Genomic DNA, 24,376 nt, shown 5'->3' on the forward strand with positions numbered 1-24,376 from the left:
TCTTCTTTCTTCTTTCTTCTTTAAAATCCTTCAAAAATCTTCTACAACTGTGCTGGATCACCAGTGAAGCGAACTGGCGAGCGCGCCGGTATATATCAGGAAAGCGCGGACCTCCTCGAAAACATCCCTCGCTTCGGAGACGAAGCCAAGATGGTGGCCGTCAAAATGGCGGATTTGTGCTTTCGAGTAGAGAGTTTTTGCTCATTGTCTTTTTCTAGACATTCGATATCTGTGCAAGGTAGATTTAATCTGATAGATTCTGGGGCGCGGAATGCGTTAAACTTATTTTTATTTTGCTACGTCGCATAGTTTTCAAAGAAACAGCGGTTAAAGAGGTCGAGTCGAGGTTCAATGTTTCTTCACCACCTCTTTAAAAATTTATTTCTAGACCATGTACATCCCTAAAAACATCTCATAAGGTCTATTCGATAGAAAACACCTTATTTGATTCGATTTTCACTCTACCTTTAGGATTTTCTGGATTCCTCAACAAATAAACCCTTCTCTGAGAGAGTCAACCAAACACAGCTTTCGTGTAAACAATTTTATTCATGTCACATATTTCAAATACATAACTCCCACACACAACACCAATGCACATGTATTTTTAAAATAGGGTCCAACATTTTTTCCATTTCTCGAATCCTGCGTTGAAATCGATATCGATCAGCGGCTACAGTCATCCAGATACTTGTCCGGTCTTCTTCGGGTAACCGATACACTTCATTATGATCCAGATTAAAAGTCACACGTTTAACTTGACGTACAACTCTCGAAGACATCGTAGTCTGATTTTCTCGATTTCTGCTCTGTCTGTGGGTCGAATTCGTTTCAATTCCTGGCCCATTAAATGAATCAGTACTAAGGCTTGCGGGGTGATCCGGTTCTCGATCAAATACTGACAGAGACATGGATAGTCCTTTAAGCTGATGGGAAATAATTCTTCTCGCAGATAGTGTAACACAAATTCAAACTGCCAAGAATGAATGTCTGTGAGATAATCCAATACATAAGTTATCGCTTTCTCTGTGATGTGGTCACTGCTGGCCATCCTCCGGGAATAAATGAAATGAATTAAGTTCTTCACACTTTATGTATACTTCTCGAAGCCAGTCCTTGGTGATACTTTCAATCTCGGCGGTTTCTTCAGGCATGCGTTTCTTGAATTCCTCCCCCAGGACATAAATTAACATCAATCCCGCATCGTTATAGAGATTGATGTATATCCGGTTCCGTAGATCTGTATATTCGTCCAGAGTCATTGGAAACACCCCCGCTATCAGATAATTTTTAACAGCTTGAAACACCGTATCGTCTTGCATTTTCTCGACCCATTGTAATGCATGGTTATGCGCTTTTTCTGCGATGTTGTCACTGCTGGCCATCCTCCAGGAATAAAGGAAAAGAAAACGGTTAGGTTTTTTTATACACCTTTTCCAACCAGTGATCGGTAATCGCTACAATCGCCCCAGTCTTCTCAGGTTCCCGTCGTCTAAATTCTTGCTCCATGGTATAAATCATGATCAATCCAGACTCTCTGTTCAGGTTGTCGGCTATATGCTTGCAAACGCTGGAATATTCATATAAGGTCATAGGAAATTCCCAAAAGATCAACAACTTCATGGCGAATTTATATCTCAACGGCTGTTTTTCTTTCCAGTCCTTGATACACTGTAATGCAGCGCTACGAGCGTTGTTCACCGATTCTTTGTAGTCCTTGAAATGCTGTAATACAGCGGTAAGAACGTTGTTGGTCAATTCAGCCATGATGATCAAAATGAAAAAATTCCAAAACGTTCTTGTTTTATAACACGACAGCCATTCCTTTCATACGAATCAGTTCCACGAATCCTTTTTGTAAACAATCGCGTAAGATCCGATCAATGTCACTCATCTGGTCTGGAAGATTCTGTTTCAATTCCTCAGCATACAAATAAATCATGAGTAAACGTCCCGTATTGGTATTCTCCGCTAATGAATCAGCAATCCGTTGAAAACTATGTACATTTCTGACCTCCGGTGACATCTGTTGTACAAATTGACGAGCATTTTGAATGTGAGGATTATGTAAGGCCACGTTCATACATTGTAGTACATAACTATATCCATTTATTCTCGTAGTAGCACTGCCGCCCATAGTAAATAACGAACGTTCAGAAAACACCTGTATTTATAGGTAAAGGTTATGCATCACGTGATCAAACACCTGCACCACGTGATCAAACACCTGTACGTCAGCTGGTTTTTCTACAGTCATTCTTGTCTGACCTTCAGTCATGGATACACGGAGAATTTTAAGAGCGAGACGCCGCCGCCACGGAATACAACCAGTGGAGAATTTAACCATAGTGGAAGATTATGTAGACGAGATGGAAATCTGGGACAATTTAGTACAGAGATGTCGCCATCGATTACGCTGGGGGCGATCTAAAAATTGGTGTTTTGACTATGTATTGCGGTCACATGAAACAGTGGAGGATATTTACCTGCGTTTAAGTGACATGTACCTGAAAAATTCCCCCCTCATACAGTACATGATTTACCAGTTTTACACGTTATTGAACGGCACTCAAAAAGTATCGGGATTTATTCGACTGGAGAAACCACGCCACCGAAGAAGTGTATGGGTATTGTTTTGGGATGCACACTGGATGTGGGAAACCGTCGAAGAGATACGTTTCCCCGGGAGAAGAGCTCGACAATTAGTACAACACATTATATCCGAAGATCATGACTTACACGTGTATATAGAAGAACCTGCGTATGAAGCCGGCCATTTTTAAAAATAAAAACTTCATGCACAGCCCTTTTTAGGGCTACTTTAAACACCAATATAAGTTCCATTCCACTAAAGTCAATGTGTACCAATGTGCACTAGCACGCGCTGGTCGCGAGAAACCGGCTTTTCAAGTTCAATTAGTGCACTAGCACGCGCTGGTCGCGCGATGTTCTAGCTGAAACCGGTTTTTCCAGAAAAAGATGATGCAACCACGTGCTCCCCACGTGCCCCCCACGAGACAGAATAGTCTAGACATTTTGCTGGCTATAAAAGCGGAGCCCCAGTGTCAGTCCTCATTCGATCTTCAATCACCTTCCAGAAGACATGGCTCAGAAACAACTAGAATTTGTGGACAAAGCTCAGAAGAAAATAGATCAGCTGGTACAGAAGCAGATGGGACCACAGAAAGACTACATTGAACTGAAGAAAGCTAAGACTGACGATCAGAAGATTGAACTGGGGAAGACCTCGAACTTGTTGCTCACGACTCCAGACTACATTGCTCGACAAGAGAAGATGGCCCAGACCTCGGATTACCTCCCTAGCCAGAATCCGACAGACCCGGGATTAGGCTTCTATTTTCCCGATTCACAGGACGCTACGGGACTGGAACTGGGCCTCTACAACGCTCAGAATGACCCTCCGACCATGAACAAAGAAGACTTTGCGATCATTACCACGACACTAGACGGGATCGTTAACCGGATTAATGTGCTGAGTAATGAGATTGGAAATCATACCACAATCCTACTGAAGAAGCTGGAAGAGCTGACTTCTAAAAAACCTAGGAAGGAATACACTCCAGATTACACTGCTAACCCGTGCTACACGTGTGGAGAAACAGGACATTGGTCGCCGGATTGCCCACAGAAAACAGATTATCCGCAGACCAGTAAGAAATCGAGGTCAGCAGATTCTCAACAGACCAGCAAGAAAACCAAACAAAAGGATCCTTGCTTCAAATGCGGAAAAATAGGACACTGGATTAGTGAGTGTCCAGAAGAACAACTGGAAATAGATGCGATGATTGGGTCCGTACCTGGCTCAAAATCCCCTGTGAAGAGAGAATACACACCGTTAGAGATGTGGAATCCAACCGCACCTACTGAAGAACGGTCAAAAAAGAAGAAGAAACTCAGCAGAAAGTAATGGACTGTGGTTGAACTGTTATGCTTATTGAACTGTTTTTATGCTTATTGAACTGTTTTTATGCTTATTGAACTGTTTTGCATTGTTCTATGCTTGTACCATTGTTCTTTAATAAACATGTCAACTTAAAACCTTGTGTTATTCATTAGATTTAATACACAGGATTTAATACACAGGAATACATAGAAATACACAGGATTTCACTGGATTTTATTTTCAGAAAAATAGCAGGAACTCATTCCAGGAACTCAAAGCGAAAGTACCGCATGCTAAAATTAAACCAGCGGCCATAGGCCAACCTATTCACCGGGTCCTACAACCCCTGCTGGGGTTGACCCCGTCCTAGATATTGAACCACTCCGTTGACCCCGACACCGCTTGACCAATCAAAAGACACCCTTGCTTGACCTCATTTGCATAAAAAGTGCACTCAGTTGAACCCCCTATCGGGAGGCGTTATACTACTTACATGTATCATGTTATGAAGTCTGTGTTATGTAATCATCTTGTTTAGTTTCCTGATCACAAGTGAAGGACATGTATCTATTTTACACGCTATGTCATCAGTAATCATAACCAATGATTTTAGCTTATTCGAAGATATATCTTTATCCACCCTCATCAGCAGCCAATGAAATAATGATTAAGTGTCACGTGATCATGTGTCAAAGTGAAAGGAAGCATTGTTTTTATGTGATTATAGAGGAAAATTTTCATTGGCTCCCGTTTCATGTGTCTTCCAATAGAATAGACGATTATCGTAACGATTTAGGCGGGTATATTTGGATGAACTTTCGATGTACAAATAAAATCGTAAGTGACACTATGTAAAATTTTCTTAAGGGAATTTCCCAGGTCAGGGGTCGCGGTTTAGCCTAATAGGCAGACCAGTTCGATCCGGATTGATCAGACTATGCCCTGGGCAGTCATCACACGACTTTGTCTATTCAAATCCCGGAGCCAAGAGAGAGATTCGGGGTTCCCGCTTCGGGTAAAAAAAGGGAGCAGGTCCCTGGTAATTCGTCCCTATAATAATTTATATACATGAACCCAATTTCACTACACTTCCCTCATTTTGAGGAGGAATGCTTCGATTCCGAAATAGGCCATTCCCTGATTGATTCATCTGAACAACTATCATTACCCCCAAAATCCCTCTCTGACCAGTGTTTGGAACCGCACTTTAAAATGTTAGGCTACATAGATCAGATTTATTCTAAAATGGACATGTATAAATTCTACTCCAGAATTAAATAAATTTTAACAGTTCAAAATTTAAAAAGTTACATTTAACCATCAAAATTAATTGAATTAACCATGGAAATGCAAAATTTCAAAATGGATCCCACGTGCGACCACCGCTATGATCCGCGGCGAAGGTGGGCAAAAATATCCGATCGACGATGCCAATAAAGTGATCCACTGGCTGAAATACAACACTTAAAACCTAATTACGTAAAGAATAAACGAATACATTAGAAAACACGCTATAAACACAACGATAATGACAGAAATGCCCTGGGCAGTTAACACACGACTTTGCCTATTCAAATCCCGGAGGTAAGAGAGAGATTCGGGGTCCCTGTTTTCAGTAAAAAAGGGAGCGGATATCCTCGTGATACAACCCTATTACAATTCAAATACAAATACTCAATTTCACTACAGATTCAATATAGAGGAATATTGTGTGTGTGTGGGGGGGGGGGGGGTGGTAGATAGAAGATTTGGACGTTGAGAGGAAGAAACACTCATTTTCATGTGTTACAAATCTTTATATGTATTTTTTGTTTTGTTTTTTGTTTGTCTACATCTTCGAAACCTATGATTTCATTATGACACACTCTAATACTAGAATTAGATCCTAAGCTACTAAGCTACACATAGCGATCGTAGGTGAGCGGATCAATGGATTTAATTTTAATTAGATTGCATATAGACGTGCACAGAACGCCGGCTGGCCATAGTTTTGAATGTCGAAATTACCAAATTGTGAATGACGATTTATATTCTATCCCCTTTATGAATTTTTCTAAACTTTCGGATATTTAAACACGATATACTGTAAATACATGTACCAAGTTTATTTATTTACTTTTTTTGTTAAGAAACATTTTGTTGCGATTAGTTCCCAATAATTGTCTAATTCTACTGCACCAATACTTACAGTAAACAGTTGTAACAATTACGCTAAAACATTACACAGAATATAGAAATTTCCATCATACATTAGTTTAGTACATTTTTATTTCAAGCATACATACATGTACATGTATTCCTCTGGGACCGTTTAGAAGTCTCTATTTATTTATTTAGAAGGAAATGAGAAAATCGTGCGATACTTGTATATAGACAAGACACAATACAAGGAATACCTAAGAATGGATAATTGATTTAATTGAAAGTTGCATCCAAAAGTAATTTTGGAATTTTCCCCCAAAAAGGGAATCGTTTGAATTTCAATTAAAATTCACAGGGAATATAACCTGAAATCGCGGTACACTTACACTACTTATCATAATTTACCAATTGACGACGGTCCCCCGAATACTGAAAAAAAAAATTGCAACGCGTTAGAGCAGCTAATCAATTACGTACGAAGTAGTCTATATTTTGAGGAGCATAGTATTTTTATAAGAGCATCATTCTTCCTTGTGTTGGGACATGTGTATTCGTGCAGTAAAGTATCATAACGAAAATTACAATGTATAAAACAGATGATAGAATTCTGAAATAGGGGAGAAGAGTAATGAATGGAGTAATGAATTGGCAAAATAATGTGGGACAAAAACAACAGTAAGATGCAGAACAAATATGTCTGAACTTTTCACCGTGAGGTGAGGTGACAGGGAGATTATTAGTATGTGTGTTTATAGCTTGTTTACAAGATCATGAAGGTGAAATCGATTTTGATCAGAGGAAACGTGTAACCAATCGGAGTGCAAGAAATCAGTCACCAGAGGTCAAGCATTTATATATATTATTTACAAGAAAAAATAAATGAAAAATTATGCAAAACCTTAGAAGTGAAGTTGAGTATGCAACGCTAAATTATAGATTTTGCAAGGGAATAATTGTGTTGGCTTTGAGTTTGAATTAAAAGCCAATGTCAATATTACAGATTATTAAGATATAACAAATATGGTAGGGAATGTTAGAGGATGTACGGGAGTATAAATGCGAGGACTTCAGTAGCTGAACAGAACTTTGTCTCTGTCCTTTCATCTATACAGGTAAGATATTGAGTATACTTGTGCATTTTTGAAATAACTTTTCAATTTTTCAGATGGCATCGTTAATTCTTGTGTGAACTTTTATAATAATGTTTGTAATTATTATTGTATATTGTGTAATATGGATTGTAATCAATAATTATAATGATGAAATGTTTCTTTAATAAAAGAGTAGCTGATACAGAACTTTGTCTCTGCCCTTTCATTTGTACAGGTTGAACGAGATAGAGCTACTCCGTTCAGTCTGAGAACACAAAGATCCCGAGGTTAACTGGTACTTAGCCAGTATTTGCATATCACGCTTTGCGCCATAGCTGACTTAAAAATACTTCTTCCCCAAACTTGTTATATGAGCTATTACGAAGTTCAAGTCAGTTATGGGGCGAAATTAGATATGATAAAAGGCGGTGAATCCTTGGATATGATAAAAGCTAGCCCCAACTCATTTCGAAATCTTATTTCCTATAAGTTCAAGGTTGTTTTTATGCATATATATTGTAATTATTCGTAATCACAAACTTCATTTGTAATTCCAAAATTGCAATTTCTAACTACAAATAACAGGTTTTTGATTTAGGTCATTTATAATTATTGATTAGACTGTTATTTCAAATTCGTAATTTGTTATTACAAATTGCAATACTGCTTTATAATTATTTCATAATTACAAATTGATAAGTGTAATAGAAGTCAACGTCAGAATTACAAAATAACATTGAATTATATAACTGTATATCAATACTAGAATTATAAATTACGAAAAACCTCCGACGGGTGATACCCTGATTAGGCTTTCTGTACTTAATTAATGCGCGTACCGTAGCGTGTTGATTTTAACAATCGATTTCGGAAAAACAGGTATGGTTTGAGTCATGGCGGCTTTTTTCGAGGAATTTAAATTGAAACTTGATGAAAGGTGTACTACAGGAAACATAACTACGGCATGCTTCACAAATACAGTATACTTGATTATCTCCACTTTTACAGTAAATGTACAACTGTGCATGTCTTAGCTGATATGATTTTAATAATACCAATAAATGTGCGTATGTTGCTTTTCACAGATAATTATTGAGAGAGAAAAAAAATGATAAAAGCACTTGGCACTTTGCAAAACTTGACTATGTAAAATAATATAGTCCTGACTTTGACTTCACTTGTAGCAACACTTATTAGTGATCTGGTCACCCAATTACCTTTAACAAAGAGGTACAATCATCAAAGTGCGCATCGAGCAACCTATCTAAAGATTCTTATATGTAACAAAAAACTCGTATTTTGTTCACTGCCTTAAAAGGCAATCAGATCACGTTGATTCAACATTTTAATTTCCATATAACTGTTCTGTGATCAGTTTTGTAATCATGGCAGGCTAATAGCAATCAAGTTGATGTTGCAGGGGGGGGGGGGGGGTCAACAATCTCGTTTAAAGTCTGCATTTCGCAAATTATATGATCGTTGCAAAATCATTTTAGTTCAAAATATACTGTAACAATTACTTGAAAGGGGGATTGGGAGTGGAAATAAACATTCGGTTTTGGTCATCAATCCATACGATATAACTTTGAGCATGCGTGAGATTTGTCCATTAACATGGCCTTGATTCACGCGTTTTATCTTTCCTTCCAATGAACCAGGCCACTCGTGTTAGTTGATCTTTCGTTCTGTAAGTTTAATGTAACTATTTTATTTTATAGCAAAGAATCGGAACATTATCCAAGGGTGAAATAAAACTATGCTTATTGAATGAATAAATGCAAGAATGTAGGTGCAATAAAATTGTGTACACCAATTAGGTTTAAGAAATCCCAGGTCCTGCCCCTCCCCCTTTTCTGGATTATGTACACGTACCGTTGAACTTTCTTATTTTCTGAAAATATTATTTGTATCAGTGAGGTATATTTAAAGCCAAGTAATACATTTATTTTAGCAATTTTTGGAATTCTACTTTCATTTTCGCTTTATTCATACTTTGGTACGTGAAGATGCAGTATCAGAGATTATCTGAAGACTATCCAGCCCATCTCTCACCGGTACGAGTATTTTTCTTTTCCATTTTTGTGTAATAATTTACATGAGCATCTAATAGAAGGAAGAAATATATTCTGAGTATTTTTTTTTCTTGTTTTCTAGCTTGCAATTGAGTTGAAATTTAAATCTGCTTTAAATAATCGTATCAATAAACGTACATCTATGTGTGGGAATTACACATGTTGTTAAATAATTTTCATTAAAGATCATGAGGAAATCAGTATGTCCACATGATCGATTTAATGGCTTTGTAAATAAAATCAATACTCCCGTTTACAGGCTTGTACGTCTATTCTCGATGTAAAGAAGAAGATAGCCCCGCGCTATGGCGTCTCACACTACTCTCTCAGTATCGTTGATTTTGAGGAGGGGATTCTTTACGAAGATGGGCGGCAAATCTCAGGACTGTCTTCTCCACTACAAGTCATGGTGGGAAACGAAAACCGACAGTTTCCGTCCTATCTGAAAACTGAAGAACCGGACATGCTAACGCTTGATGATTCCGATGATGAACCCCGTCTGAGGATGTCGTGTGGACACGCAATCTGTAAGTCTGTCCGTTAAGAAATAAGAATAATACAATACCAATTTAATATCGCACGGATTTTATATTGAGATATTTTTGTCCACCTTTCGAAGTAAAAGTTTTCCATGTTACTATAGACACTAAACCGTATATCGTTTTTCTCTTAGCTGCTGACAGTCTGTTTGGGTACACGAAGAGTGAACTTATGACAAATATTGTAGACGAAATACGATGTCCGACAGAAGGCTGTAACTTCAAGTGGAGCATGCAGGAAATCGTTCGGAAGTCGGACATGACGGACGACGAACGGATTTTCTTCGAATATAGAATTTCCATGAACGCAGTGAACAAAGATGATGATTCCACTTCCACCTGCCCAGAGTGCGGGAATTACTGTCAAAGGCAAGCTGAGGACAATAAGCAAGTCAACTGTGTATTTTGCAGCAAATCCACAGGCAAAGATTTTAATTTTTGCTGGGAATGCAAATCACTTTGGTTTCCAAACCACAGTTGCGCCAACGTGGAACTAGAGGCCTTTCAAAGAATATTGAATGAAGCTCCTCTTAAGATGCTGGATTATTCCCACATTGAAGGAGTCCCCTCCAAACGAATGTGTCCTAGCTGCCGTACCTTAATCGAACACGAGAGCATGTGTAAAGAAATGACTTGCATCAAGTGTAAATTTAAATTTTGTTTTTCCTGTTTGACTCCCTGTCTGAATGGTTCTCTTCAGTGCAGCGGCTATAACAGAAAATGTTCAGTTGCTAAAGTACAGAACGTATTTCAGTAGTAACTCAGAAACATAGACAGTAGTTTTATACAAATAGCATATGTCATTACAATATGTACCTTTAGGCTTCAAAATAAAACTGCCTGCTGGTCAATGAATATAAAAATACGAGCACACGACGACAACCAATCTGTATTCAATGTGTGTGGGTTACCATACTATCAAGAGTGCATGTGTGAAAAAGTTAGGCGTATGTTTCAATCAACATCTTACAATGGAAAAACAAGTGTCATCAGTCGTCAAATTATGTCACCAAGAGATTTTTAACACCGGGCGGATACATTGTAAGACGCTACTCAAATGAAGCTCGCAAAACCCTGGTGAACGTCTTTGTAACATATGTATGTACATATATGAAATTGTAAAGATCCTTTGCTCGAAGGAGAAACAGGAATGTTCAAAAGTTTTGAGCATATAATTTTCGAAGTTGATCGACACAATCTAAGTTGTGCTTGGTTGTGTTAACTTTGAAGAGTCTCTAAGAGGAAGACCATTTGATTCAGTCAGAGGGGGGGGGGGGGGGGGGTCCTTGTGGGGTGGTATGGTATTCAAAATGTCAAAATCTCCCAAGTGTTGCATGATTGCATTATTTTGTACTTCATTTCTCAATAATTTTGTGGGGGAGGACCCCATAACCCTCTCAACACATAATTCTAGATAGAAAACATCTCTAGCTGTGGCCTTCAATTCGATATTTCGATATATCAATGACGTTTTGTCTATTAACAATAATAACTTTCATTCATATGTCTATTTGATATATCCTCGTGAGTTCGAAATAAAGGACACCACAGGGTCGTCCACTTCTGTTTCATACTTAGATATTTTATCAAAAGTAGACATTAACGGCAAACTGACAACTCAACTGTATGACAAACGGGATGATTTCAGCTTCTTCATCGTAAACTTCCCATATTTATGTAGCAATATTCCATTATCACCTGTATATGGTGTTTATATATCTCAACTGATTCAACAGTTTCGATCGAAGTCATCATTTCGCAAATTCTATGGTCGTTATAGCGATCTAATTTGCCAATACAACCTATCATTGGGTCAAATGCTGTCTGACGTGTTTCATACCGATTGTTAAGCCGTTCTTGGCACACTGATTTTGACTGCGGATAACTCCGTTTACCTGATCAGGATATAGGGCTCACGGCGGGTGTGACCGGTCGACAGGGGATGCTTACTCCTCCTAGGCACCTGATCCCACCTCTGGTATATCCAGGGGTCCGTGTTTGCCCAACTATCTATTTTGTATTGCTTATATATAGGAGTTATGAGTTTGATCACTGTTCGTTATCTTCACCTTTTATCGCAATAAAATACAGTCACATAAATTCACCCACCCGACTCCCTACTCTAATCTTGGATTTCCTTCCAATAGAAATCAGTAATAATTATACAATCAATGCATGGAATCAAAGGATATTCTTATTTAAAATCAACATTCCCCTACCATTTTCTTTTGCTTAATAAGGTTGGTGAATAAGCCGCTGTTAAAAATGAATAATTAATCTGGCCTTGGCGTACCTAGGAATACCATACTAGACCATGCTGAAATTGAATAATTCGTCCCGTCAAAATTCCCCCTCCCCTTTCAAGGATCAAAGATGCATTTTGTATTTCAATATTGACATATGACCCCCACCACTTGTCCGAGATGTGTAAAGTACACAAAACAGTTTGTACATTGAGGTTCATTTTTCAATGTTGAAATTTGTCCCCACCAGAAATGATCTCTGGGGTTCATTTTTTAACAGGGGTCAAAATTTCACTTGAGGGAGGGTAATTAATTAACGGTATTGGTCAATTTTCAACGTTGACCCCTGTGATCGTTTTTCAACGGGGTCACTATTTAATGTTACACCGGCTGCAACGGTGCCGAATACTGTTGCTCGTCTAATTACGAGGTCGCCGAAATGGGAACATTGGCTTCCCATCCATTGCCTACCCCAATTCAAGGTTTTGACCTATGCATATTGTCACATTACTATTGGAAAATAACTTTCTCACCATGGTTTAAATAATAAGTATACGCTGTGACCGTTGGACCGAGCGAAACATGAAATGGTGATTTGTGTGTCCCAAGTGAGGTAGATTATGATTCATTTAAAAATAGAAATTTTTAATGAAATTTTCCTTGCGCTAAACACCCAGTAATATCTCAATATTGAGGGAGGATATATGGGCATAACAGTTCTATATGATCCGCCTATTTATTTAACGCGGGAAATGAAACGCAAGGCGACGTAAACAGTGCATTGTGAGATCACATTTAGCCTCTACTTTTTTCTCTTTCAAAGTAAACAATTATAAACAACAATACATCCCGTTTGCAATTAAAAAGGCCGTTAAAACTAAACAAAATTAACCACTAAATTCAAAATTGCAAAAAAGTAACCGTAAGTATATCGTATATTCTTATTTAAAGAAACTCATGAACTCGTTCATTTATTTAGTCGTATTACTGTTTTTCTATTCAGTGATTGGCTAATAACTGTAACAATGATACACTATTCATTTTTAACAAATTGGGTGTTTCAATTACAAATTACACGTCAGTCTTGTATTTTTGGCATTCAAAATTAAAACACGAATAACTCTAGAAGCAACTAATTATCAAAGCAATATCGCGGCGCCCATATGAATCACAAAATTTTCAGTGAACCTATGTAGAGATTATCTCTATTCATTCGCTGATTTTCTCATTTTTTCTTTTACATACGTGTTACCTTTAGAGCCTTGCTTCCTTCGGCCCGTTCGAGCTTCGCTCGGTATAAAAGTATTATAGCGAGCACAGCGAGCCAGCGCGAAGCGATGGCTCGTACTGCGAGCTTTAATGACTAGATCGCGGGAAATAATCCGAGCTAAATCTAAACCTCTAACAAGAAAAAAATTTTGACGCCAATCCCAGAAGTCCCTTGTCAAAAATGAGATCTCGCCAAGTCACGTCTTGGAATATGATTGTGAACTTACGTGGATTATCATCCTAATCGTGTGGTCTCCTAGCTCGAAAATTCAGTGCACCGTTAGGCGTAATGTTTAACGAAGTGCAATATTGATGAAAGACAGGGTAAGATGATGTGTGACGTCATGTCTATGTTTTGACGTACGTCATAATAAGACTGACAGTGGCGGATCTAAATACTTGTTATTTCCATTTGTAAAAGCCATGTTACCGTGAGCAAGCATGTATACGTAAACATTAAGCATACGTAATATGGCATCGAATACAAATTGTGTTTAATCTACTGCAAACTACTAATCTGATTAAAATACTATAGTCTCAAAAGGAATTCATTATTCTAACAAGAAAAAAGAAAAAAAAGACGAACTTGTTGAATTATGTGAATTTAAGCTATTTGAAAAATTACAACAACAAAAATAGATAAATAAACGGAATTCGGCCGGATCGAAAACATTTCTTTTAAAATCTTTGGTTGTTTTTTTTCAGCGTCTAAAAATATTAACAATTCCTCGGCGCGTCCGGTATTGCAAACCATGATAACCAACCATGCCACTTGCTATTAACGACTGAAAATCATTAATTAATTCTTGTTTTGTGAATAAATCTTAATGTACCCTTACTGTAACAGTGGAGAGGGGCTCAACTATGTTGCAATTTATTCCATAATATGCGAATGCTGAAAGATTTCATCATGGTGTTACAACTAGGATTATGTACAATATCATAAATATTGTTCTAATTTTCTAATGTACCCTTACTGTAACAGTGGAGAGGGGCTCAAATATGTTGCAATTTATTCCATAATTTTAAAATTAGATAGGTACGCATAGGGTGGGGCGGGATCTGCGCGCATGTATGTGCAATAGTGTTGGCCATGGATTTATCGATTTATTCAAAATTTAATTATCATTATATTGAAATGCATTTTATGTTCAAAGGCAGTGCTATTCACACAGTTTTACAAACTAGAAAGGTTTGCTACATGACTTGGCCATTTTAATCACACAATTAGTGACTTGGAAAGATTGAGGGCAGAAATAAGTAAAATAGAGGCATGCAGTCGAGAGCATACACAGTTCTAAACAAGTCGCGTCAAAGGTTAAGCAAGTCACAGTGAAGGCAGCAGAAAAAAATGTATATAGTATAAAAATATTTCAATCACATTCATTATGTTTTAATGATTTAATATTTAAAACCCCGGGAGAAAACTAAAATGGGCTGTTTCTGCTGCCTAATTTCATTCATGTACTGAGTATTTGGCTAATAGATACTGTTTAAATTGAACTCGATGAAAGCATGAACATTACAAAATACATGTAGCTGCGCTCGTCTCAATGGTTAACACAAACATAATATATATCTCGTTATATCAGGACTTGCTAGTTTAATAATGAAAATGTATATCAAGTTATACATAAATGTAATCATTTTCAATAGTTCTGTATGATTTTTACCCCATTCATCCTGTTGTGATTGAGAACTTTAAGCTGAATTTTGAATATTTGAGATATTAACTGCAAAAGAATTTACCCTATGGACTTTGATTTCAATCTTAAGCTTTGACCTAAACACGACCTGGTGGGTACTCTATAGTCATGCAGTTTCTTTATTTGTGAATTCATCGCTAAAGCTGATTTGAACTTACGTGGATTGGGCCAGAAAAGCTGAAATTTACATGAAAGCTTTCTGCTATAGTGCAGATTGAAATTTGTTTAAATCATGGCCCCGGGGATTGGATGGGGACACAATAGGGTATCAAAGTTTTACATACGAATATATAGAAAACATCTTTAAAAATCTTCTCCAGAACTACTGGGCCAGGAAAGTGGAAATTTACATGAAAGCTTCCTGACAAATTGCAGATTCAAGTTTGTTAAAATCATGTTCTCCGGGGGGTTGGATGGGGCCGCAATAGGGATCAAAGTTTGACATGCGAATATATAGGAAAAATCAGCCAAGGTGGCTCAGGTGAGCGATGTGGGCTATGGGCCTCCTCTTGTTAATGTAATGAATAATTATCGAAAACACAGCAAATTTCATATTCAATTCCTAAAAAATCAGACAGCAAAATAACGGGGAAATCTGTATTTTGTCGTCTTTTCGTTATTTCGTGGCGAAAAGTCGCTAATTATCCTTTTGTCGTCTTTTCGCCTCGAAAAAACAAGACGACAAAACAACAAGAGAATAGACGACAAATTAGTTCATTAATTTTCGGGTTTTGTTTGTCGTCTTTTCGCCTGTAATTTGTCGTCTTTTCGTTATTTCGAGGCGAAAAGTAGCTAAATATCGTTTTGTCGTCTTTTCCCTCGAAATAACGAAAACAAAACAAATTGTAAAGTGGCACAAATCCGCCACCATATTTAACTGTAGATACTATCGCCCATATATTTCCAGATCTGTTAAAGTATGGGCGGTGGAAAATTCCTATCATGGGAATTTCAGCTAATGAGGAAACCCCAAGCTTAAACTCAGAGTTATATATATACCATTTGTGGCGAATTTATGCGCCATGTAATATTTAAATCATAAAAGTGCAAAGGTCAAAGAGTCGAATCATGTTTTAACATGAAGCAATTAGAAAATTGATTTTAATAAATACATTGGGGGCCATTTCATACAGTCATTTCACTTCATCCTATGTTAGATCTTTGAAATTCTGGCATTTGAGTTTTGCTGGTCGTGGATTTTTTGTGACCCATGACAGTATGATATATGTGTAGATTTCCTTTTCACATACATGTAGTATGATGTATTATGAATTTTTAGATACCTAAGCCACGGCGAGTCCACGACAGGGTACTGCGATCTATCATTTTTCCTTGTAGTAATAATGACTATATAAGGATGTATTGACGACTTGATGAAAAGCCTAGCTTTGTAAGGCCAGTATGGATGATCTCATGAAATAAAACGAACATGCGTTACCTGTGTAAGTTCCGGTAAACTAGAAGCTACAGAAACAATATATTCTCAACAATACTGATGATTCAAAATGTCAGGATGAACTAGACCTGCCAGGATGAACATATTCTACTGGTCAGGATTTCCAATAGAAATGCTTTTTTAACAAATCAATCAGCTGCAGTGTAGCACAATATTTGTTGGAGCTCAGCGGGTAGACCAATTCTAAGAATATATACATGTGTGTGTTCCTCAATGCCGATTTTACATGTTTTGAAATACTATATACAATTAAGCATGGGTAGTAACATATCAAACATGATCCTTCAAAAAGTGTATAAACCTCCAGTTTATAAATTGTTTTAATATGCTGTATATACAAGTCTTACAGTTATGTATAATAATGTGTTGTCACGTTTCTCAAATTGAAGCATCAGACCATGTTTTTGCAAATCCAGCGTTGTTTTTCCACAGTAAATGAATTGAAATCATAAATGTTTCAGCCACGTTATCAAATAACACATTCAGATTTGAAATACATTGCACATACATCGACGACTTATATATACATTCACAAAAATAATTTTGCATCATTTAAAGACGAATATCTTACACATGTTTGATATATAAATACGTTACACGAAATTTACTGTGCCTCAAACACATTCTGTACACGAGCTACGGTGCACTTTTGATTGTAGTTTCCGCATGGAAGGCGGCCATTAACGGCAACCTTAAGACAAGAGAAGCAAAATACAGTCTTACACTTAGTACACTGCATGGTTTTACAAGCCTGTAAATGTTCTATTAGATATCTGCAGTTCGGACACATTCGTTTAGAAGGCACGCCTTCTATTTCCGACATATCGATCTTCTTGAGGGGTGCATCATTCAAAATTCTTTGAAAAGCTTCCAATTCTTTGTTGCTGCATTTATGATCTGTAAACCAGGGTGCCTTACAATTCCAACAGAAATCAAATGCACCTCCATTCTTTTTAGTACAGATGATACAGCGAATGCGTAGGACATCTTGTTGTCTTTGACAGAAATGGCCACATGATGGACATTCTGACGTTGAATTATTATCCTGATTGACCAAGTTAAAAGATATTTTCCTCTCAAAGAATATTCTTTCGTCTTCTGTCATGTCAGCTTTTTTAGCGATTTCTCGCATATCCCATTCAGCATTGCAATCGGTTGTTGGGCAGCATACCGCTGACTTTACGTCACACATCAGGGTACTCTTCATGTAGCCAAAAAGATTGTATGGAGCTGCAAATATGATATTAGATAAGTAAATAGAATTGAAAATGTACCGTAAGCTTTCTTTGAAACATTGAGTTTTTTACAGAAACATGTATTTCAATTTAATGATTTTTTTTTAATTATGAGATTGATATACATGTAAATCACATATACTTATTGCGTGTCCACAAGACATTTTTAGTCTGGGTTCTTCGTCATCTTCGTCTTGCATAATCATATCTGGCTCTGTGGTAACCAGGTAGGACGGAATTTTTCTATCTGGATTTCCAACCATAATTTGCAATGGCGTGGACAAGCCTTGAATTTCTCTTTCATTTTCATAGATGATGCCATCTTCCAAATTAACAACCTCGATGTAATAATGCTGTGTCCCTAGTTTAGCAGCGAATTTCTTCTTACATTCACTGACAGATAATGGATTCTGAAACAAAGATTACAATGATTAGTACCTTCAGTACTGTTAACTACACGTACATGTATGTGCGCTAATATACCATATATTCTACTTTTGATTTTGTGTTCCGTGGTCACAAATTTTATCTCACTGTTATAAAATGATTGGATGACTGTGTTCTTATTGGTGTCACTTTTCTACCACTTATTGTCATAATCAGTTATTTTTATATCTTTTTATCATATATTTAGTAATGACTATGCCAATTTTACGATATCAACGGCCGGTCCAAAATATAAGACCAGCGTGCAAAAATACATTTCAATCCGAAATCACGTATTTGCTCGTAAGAATCAATACATGAAATGTTTTAACCATGGTAAATCAATGTTAGTAAGGTCAGATATAGATGTGCTGCGCATGCTAGTTTGAAATTATCCTCGTCAGTTTGCAAAGTATTTGTATTCTTCGTTAATGCATAGACAGTCACTTATTTTCAAAAATTAAGAATGTAAATATATTGTTTGTATGTGTATTCATGGTTTTTTACTTTCCCCAATATCTCATAAATGACACTTCATGGTGAACTTGATACAGCAGGTATTTACTTACAGCATGTATGTATTTTTAATGTGTATATTTTCATGTATTTTTCCTTTATTTCTTAACGCTGTGCTCCTTTTCTTCTTTTTCTTTTTTCTTCTTTATGTACTACATTTAAGCTGTGTGTTCAAAGTGTCATATAGACCCGATGGGCCCGGTGTTTGATTTATTTTATACTGCCTTTTAACATATGAATTCTGTGAATATACACATGTCACTAAAAGTAAATAAACTACTACTGCTGTATCAGTCACTAACAGTGGCGGATTTAGAGGGGGGTGCAGCCGCCCCCCCCCCCCCTAAAATTTTCAAATTTAAGGTAAATCGCGGTATCTTGTTTCGGAAAATGTACTAAACGATAAAAGAAGCAATAATTTCTTCCACTCCCGGAAAAATAAATTACAAATTCTTTTGATTTTTTGAATTACTTTATAGAGAGAACTTTAATTTTTTCCAAAAAAAAAAAAAACCCTTAAAATTTGGGTCATTTTATTAATTTCACCTTTAAAAAATGATAGAAAATAGTACAAATGACTAAATACGAGAAATATTTCAAGGCCAAATTCTGTGAAATCCAGGAGCTTCCGGGGGCTTCGCCCCTTGGACCCCCACGAGGACTTCGCCCTGGACCCACTGCCTCATAAAGTGGCGCCCTCCGTAACCGCAATTCCTGGATCCGCCCCTGACTAAAAGTAAATAAACTACTACTACTGTGTCAAGTTTTGACTGTAGTAAATCAATGTATGAAAGTTTTTACCATAATTAATTATCATTAATGTATCAAAGTTTTTACCATGTAGTTAATCAATAGTAAATAAATGCACCTAGGTTTTTACCAGAGTAAATCATCCTATTAAGGTTTCCACTGGAAAACTGAAACTGCCTCACTTTATGACGAAGAAGTCAAATACTTACATAATTTTATATAGCATATTAAAAGTATTAAGCGGAGTTCTTACCTCTGTTAATGTGTGTATTCTACTGCTAGATAGTTGTTGGAACATCATATTTTTCATTTAAGGAATTCTCTTCTAATTCAAAAGTGTTAAGATATAGGAATTCCACTATTCATGTAGCAGTTTCGATTTAATTTCAACGAAAAAGAAACACGTACATAAACGGAAATCCCGGAGGAGAAAACATTAGAATAGCTACCAAACTGTAATCGATGTAGTCCTTGACAATCTCTCCATATACAGGTAAACTGTTTTTTCTTTCTTTTTCTTCTTGATTTTGCATTTCAATACATTTGATATCACGCTAAAGTTCTCTATTTGTTTAACAGAGAAAAACAAAATCGCCACATTATATTCTTCGTATTTCTGATGAATTACTCATGTATGAACAAGAATATTATATGTCTGATATTATCTGATATGTTATTTTGGTGAAAATATGAAATGTAAGAACACAGCTTTAAAATTTGTTGTTAGTTTTTGTTTATCGCATTGATATAAAGCTAAATTCCCGTACAAAGTTTCCACTTTCACTTTCGTATTTCGTTCATTTCTTTTTTTTTTTTTAGAAATCAAGAAGTTTCGATAACTCTAATCGTTGAAGAATGGACCTTTAAACTTTTCGTCCGATTCTCCGAATGTAATGTATTCTTTAGATGATGATTGTATGTGTGTGTTTGTGTGTGTGTGTGGACAATCCTCTGAATCCGTGAAAGTATAAATATTTTACTTCATCTGACTTTGAATTTACATGTACACTATAACTCCTCTTGGCAATCACTGAGTTTTGCTGCTTTCATGGGAGGGGGATGATTACGCGCAAATCTATAAAGTGTAAATGTACTCCGGATGCTTTATGTTTAAAAAACACGCTTATTTGCTGTATATCAATTGTTCACAGTCAAATTTAATGGTACGAATATGGTCGCATTCCATTGATGTGTAATTATAATATATAGTGTATAAAATCTGTATTTATATATTTATGAGATTAACATTTGAACCCAGGCCTTGATTTCTCGAAATGAACTTAAGTCGAAACTTGGACTTGAGTCTGAGATTTTGCTCAAATTTTGATTGCTCAAATAAAGGAAAATTCAAACTGAAGTTTAAGATTTTTTTTTCGACATAATCCGAACCCCCCCCCCCCCCCCCCCCCCCCCCCTCCACATATATTTACGTCAGTCATTTACTTTGCCTATAATGTTGGCGTCCGTCATCATGGCAGCAAAACTACATTCCATTAAAGATGTTCGCACCTGACATTTGGAGTAATGTCAATTTTTAGCTTACCTGAGCTGAAAGCTCAAGTGAGCTTTTCTGATCGCCTGTTGTCCGTCGTCTATCGGTCCGTCTGTCTGTCTGTCCGTCTGTCTGTAAACTTTTTACATTTTCTACTTCTTCTCCAGAACCACTGGGCCAATTTTAACAAAACTTGACTAAAAACATCCTTGATGCAGGGCTTTCTAGTTTCTTCAAATGAAGGGCCATGTTGTTTTTAAAGGTGAGATAATCACAAAAATGCAAAAATAGGGTGGGGTCATTTAAAAATCTTCCTAAGAACCACTGGGCCAGAAAAGATGAAATTTACATGAAAGCTTCCTGACATAGTGCAGATTCAAGTTTGTTGAAATCATGGCCCCATCGGGTTGGATGGGGCCACAATAGGGTATCAAAGTTTTACATACATATATATAGGAAACATCTTCTCAAGAACCACTGAGCCAGTAAAACTGAGATTTACATGAAAGCTTCCTGACATAGTGCAGATTCAAGATTGTAAAAATCATGGCCCCCTGGGGTAAGATAAGGCCACAAGAGGGGATCAAAGTTTTACATAGAAATATATAGGGACAATCTTTAAAAATCTTCTCAAAAACTACTGGCCAGGAAAGTGGAAATTTACATAAAGCCCTCCTGATATGATGCAGATTCAAGTTTGTTAAGATCATGGTCCCCGGGGGTAGGATGGGGCCACAATAGGGGATCAAAATTTTACATGCAAATATATAGGAAGCATATTTAAAAATCTTCTTCTCAAGAACCGCTGAGTCAGAAAAGCTGAGATTTACATGAAAGCCTCCTGACATAATACAGATTCAGCTTGTTAAAATCATTGCCCCTGGGGTATCATGGAGCTACACTAGGTGATTAAAGTTTTAAATACAAATATATTTGAAATTTTTTAAAATCCTCTTCTCAAGAACGACTGAGCCAGAAAAGTTGAGATTTACATGAAAGCTTCCTGACATAATGCAGATTAAAATGTGTTCAAATCACGGCCCCGGGGGATTAGTGGGGCCATAATAGGGAATCAAAGTTTTACATACAAATATATAGGAACAATCTTTAAAAATCTTCATCTCAAGAACCACTGAGCCATAAAAGGTGAGATTTACATGAAATCTTTTTGACATAATGCAGATTCAGGTTTGTGCAAATCAAGGCTCCCGGAGGTTGGATGGGTCACAATAGGGGATCAACCTTTTGAATACAAATATATAGATACAATCTTTAAAAATCTTCTTCTGAAGAACCACTGAGCTAGAAAAGCTGATATTAACATTTGAGCTTGATGACACATTGCAGATTTAAGTTTGTTAAAATCATGGCCTCGGGGTGTAGGATGGGGCAACAAGGGGGGGGGGGGTGAAAGTTTTACATAACAATATATTGGGAAAATCTTTAAAAAACTTTTTCTCAAAACCTACTGGGCCAGGAAAGTCAAAATTTACATGAGAGCTTCCTGACATAATGCAGATTCTAGTTTGTTAAGATCATAGCCCCTAGGAGTATGATTGGGCCAGAATAGGGAGATCAAAGTTTTTCATACAAATATATAGATACAATCTTTAAAAATCTTCTTCTCAATAACCACTGAGCCAGAAAAGCTGATATTTACATAAAAGCTTTCTGACATATTTTATATTTAAGTGTGTTAAAAGCATGGCCCCGGGGGTAGAATAGGGCCACAAGGGGATCAAATTTTTGCATACAAATATATAGGGAACATATTTAAAATCTTTTTCTCAAAAACTACTGGGCCAGGATAGTGGAAATTTACATGGAAGCCTCCTGACATAATGCACATCTAAGTTTGTGAAAATGATGGCCCTCGGGCGTAGGATGGGGCCACAAGGGGGGATCGAAGTTTTACATACAATGTACAAATATATAGGGAAAATCTATAAAAAATCTTTTTCTCAAGAACCACGGAGACGGAAAAGCTGATAATTACATGAAAACTTCGTGACATATTACAGATTTAAGATGGTTAAAATCTTGGCCTCCGGGGGAAGGATGGGGCTACAAGGGGGGGGATCAAATTTTTAAACATACAAATATATAGGGAAAATCTTTAAAAAACCTTTTCTCAAAAATTACTTGGCCAGGATAGTGAAAATTTACTTGGAAGCCTCCTGAGATAATGCAAATCCAGGTTTGTAAAAATCATGGCCCCCGGCCGTAGGATGGGGCCACAAGGGGAGATCAAATTTTTGTATACAAATGTTTAGAGAAAATCTTTAAAAATCTTCTTTTCAAGAACCACTGAGCCAGAAAAGCTGATATTTACATAAAAGCTTTCTGACATATTGCAAATTTAAGTTTATTAAAATCATGGCCCCTGTGGGTTGGATGGGGCCACAAGGGGTGGGTGGGGGTGGGTGAAAGTTTTACATACCAATATATTGGGAAAATCTTTTTAAAAAAAACTTTATCTAAAAATCTACTGAGCCAGGAAATTGGAAATTTACTTGAGAACTCCCTGACATAATGCAGATTCAAGTTCTAAAAATCATGGCCCCCGGCTGTAGGGTGGGGCCAGAAGCGTAGATCAAATTTTTGTATACAAATATATAGAGAAAATCTTCAAAAATCTTCTTCTCAATAACCACTGAGCCAGAAAAGCTGATATTTACATAAAAGCTTTCTGACATATTGTAAAATTAAGCTTGTTAAAATCATGGCCCACGGGGATAGGATGGGGCCACAAGGGGAGTTCAAATTTTTACATACAAATATACATGTATAGGGAAAATCTTTAAAAATCCTTTTCTTAAAAACTACTTGGCCAGGAAAGTGGAAATTTACATGAAAGCTTCCTGACATACAACATGTAATGCAGATTGAAGTTTGTAAAAATCATGGCCCCCGGGCGTAGGTTGGGGACACGAGGGGGATCAAACTTTTACATACAGATATATAGGGACAATCTATAAAAAATCAAGAACCACAGAGACAGAAAAGGTGATATTTACAGTTTCCTGACATATTGCAGATTGAAGTTTGTGAAAATCATGGCCCTGGGGTAGGATGGGGCCATAAGGAGGATCAAATTTTTTAACATACAAATATATAGGGAAATATTAAAAAAAAAAACATTTTCAAATATTACTGGGCCAGGAAAGTGGAAATTTACATGGAAGCTTCCTGACATAATGCAAATTCAGGTTTGTAAAAATCATGGCCCTCGGGCGTAGGATGGGGCCACAAGGGAGGGGGGGTGTCAAATTTTTACATATAAATATAGAGGGACAATCTATAAAAATCTTCTTCTTAAGAACCACGCAGACAGAAAAGCTGATAATTACATGAAATCTTCCCGACATATTGCAGATTTAAGCTTGTTAAACTCTTGCCTTCCGGGGGTAGGATGGGGCCACAAGGGGGGAATCATGTTTTTTAACATACAAGTATATAGGAAAAATCTTTAAAAAACTTTTTCTCAAAATCTACGGAGCCAGGAAAGTGGAAATTTACATGAGAGTTACCTGCA

General features: G+C 36.9%; 3 protein-coding genes across 5 annotated transcripts in view; 2 read left to right on the plus strand and 1 right to left on the minus strand.

The window, feature by feature from the left end:
* Positions 1 to 8,115: 8,115 nt before the first annotated feature.
* Positions 8,116 to 10,611, plus strand: LOC125674721 (E3 ubiquitin-protein ligase RNF217-like). The gene is made up of 3 exons (XM_048911983.2): positions 8,116 to 9,191; positions 9,469 to 9,736; positions 9,883 to 10,611. Exons 1-3 carry the CDS (start codon positions 9,144 to 9,146, stop codon positions 10,503 to 10,505), a joined length of 939 nt encoding a protein of 312 aa, XP_048767940.1. The 5' UTR covers positions 8,116 to 9,143; the 3' UTR covers positions 10,506 to 10,611.
* A 6,115-nt stretch (positions 10,612 to 16,726) lies between these two features.
* On the minus strand, positions 16,727 to 19,814 carry LOC125674720 (probable E3 ubiquitin-protein ligase RNF144A-A). The gene is made up of 3 exons (XM_048911981.2): positions 19,603 to 19,814; positions 17,800 to 18,067; positions 16,727 to 17,652 (listed from the first exon to the last, which is right to left on the minus strand). Exons 1-3 carry the CDS (start codon positions 19,657 to 19,659, stop codon positions 17,027 to 17,029), a joined length of 951 nt encoding a protein of 316 aa, XP_048767938.1. The 5' UTR covers positions 19,660 to 19,814; the 3' UTR covers positions 16,727 to 17,026.
* The window catches only part of LOC125674716 (uncharacterized), a 133,208-nt gene continuing 128,558 nt past the window's right edge, over positions 19,727 to 24,376 (plus strand). For 2 of the 3 annotated variants that reach the window (XM_056159904.1, XM_056159905.1), the window contains exons 1-2: positions 19,727 to 19,842; positions 20,169 to 20,239. The gene's annotated coding sequence lies outside the window, so the exon portion shown is untranslated. The remainder of the gene's footprint in view (positions 19,843 to 20,168; positions 20,240 to 24,376) is intronic. The other variant, XM_056159903.1, reaches the window with a different exon arrangement.

The sequence above is a fragment of the Ostrea edulis genome, chromosome 3 (assembly GCF_947568905.1).
Source record: "Ostrea edulis chromosome 3, xbOstEdul1.1, whole genome shotgun sequence".
NCBI classification, from domain to species: domain Eukaryota; kingdom Metazoa; phylum Mollusca; class Bivalvia; order Ostreida; family Ostreidae; genus Ostrea; species Ostrea edulis.

Coding starts and splice junctions, on each gene's coding strand:
- LOC125674721 (XM_048911983.2), top strand. CDS start 9,144: ATGCAGTATCAGAGATTATCTGAAGACTATCCAGCCCATCTCTCACCG. Junction 9,192..9,468: donor ATCCAGCCCATCTCTCACCG/GTACGAGTATTT, acceptor TCCCGTTTACAG/GCTTGTACGTCTATTCTCGA. Junction 9,737..9,882: donor GTCGTGTGGACACGCAATCT/GTAAGTCTGTCC, acceptor TTTTTCTCTTAG/CTGCTGACAGTCTGTTTGGG.
- LOC125674720 (XM_048911981.2), bottom strand. CDS start 19,659: ATGAAAAATATGATGTTCCAACAACTATCTAGCAGTAGAATACACACA. Junction 18,068..19,602: donor GAATACACACATTAACAGAG/GTAAGAACTCCG, acceptor TCTTTGTTTCAG/AATCCATTATCTGTCAGTGA. Junction 17,653..17,799: donor GTCTTGTGGACACGCAATAA/GTATATGTGATT, acceptor TCATATTTGCAG/CTCCATACAATCTTTTTGGC.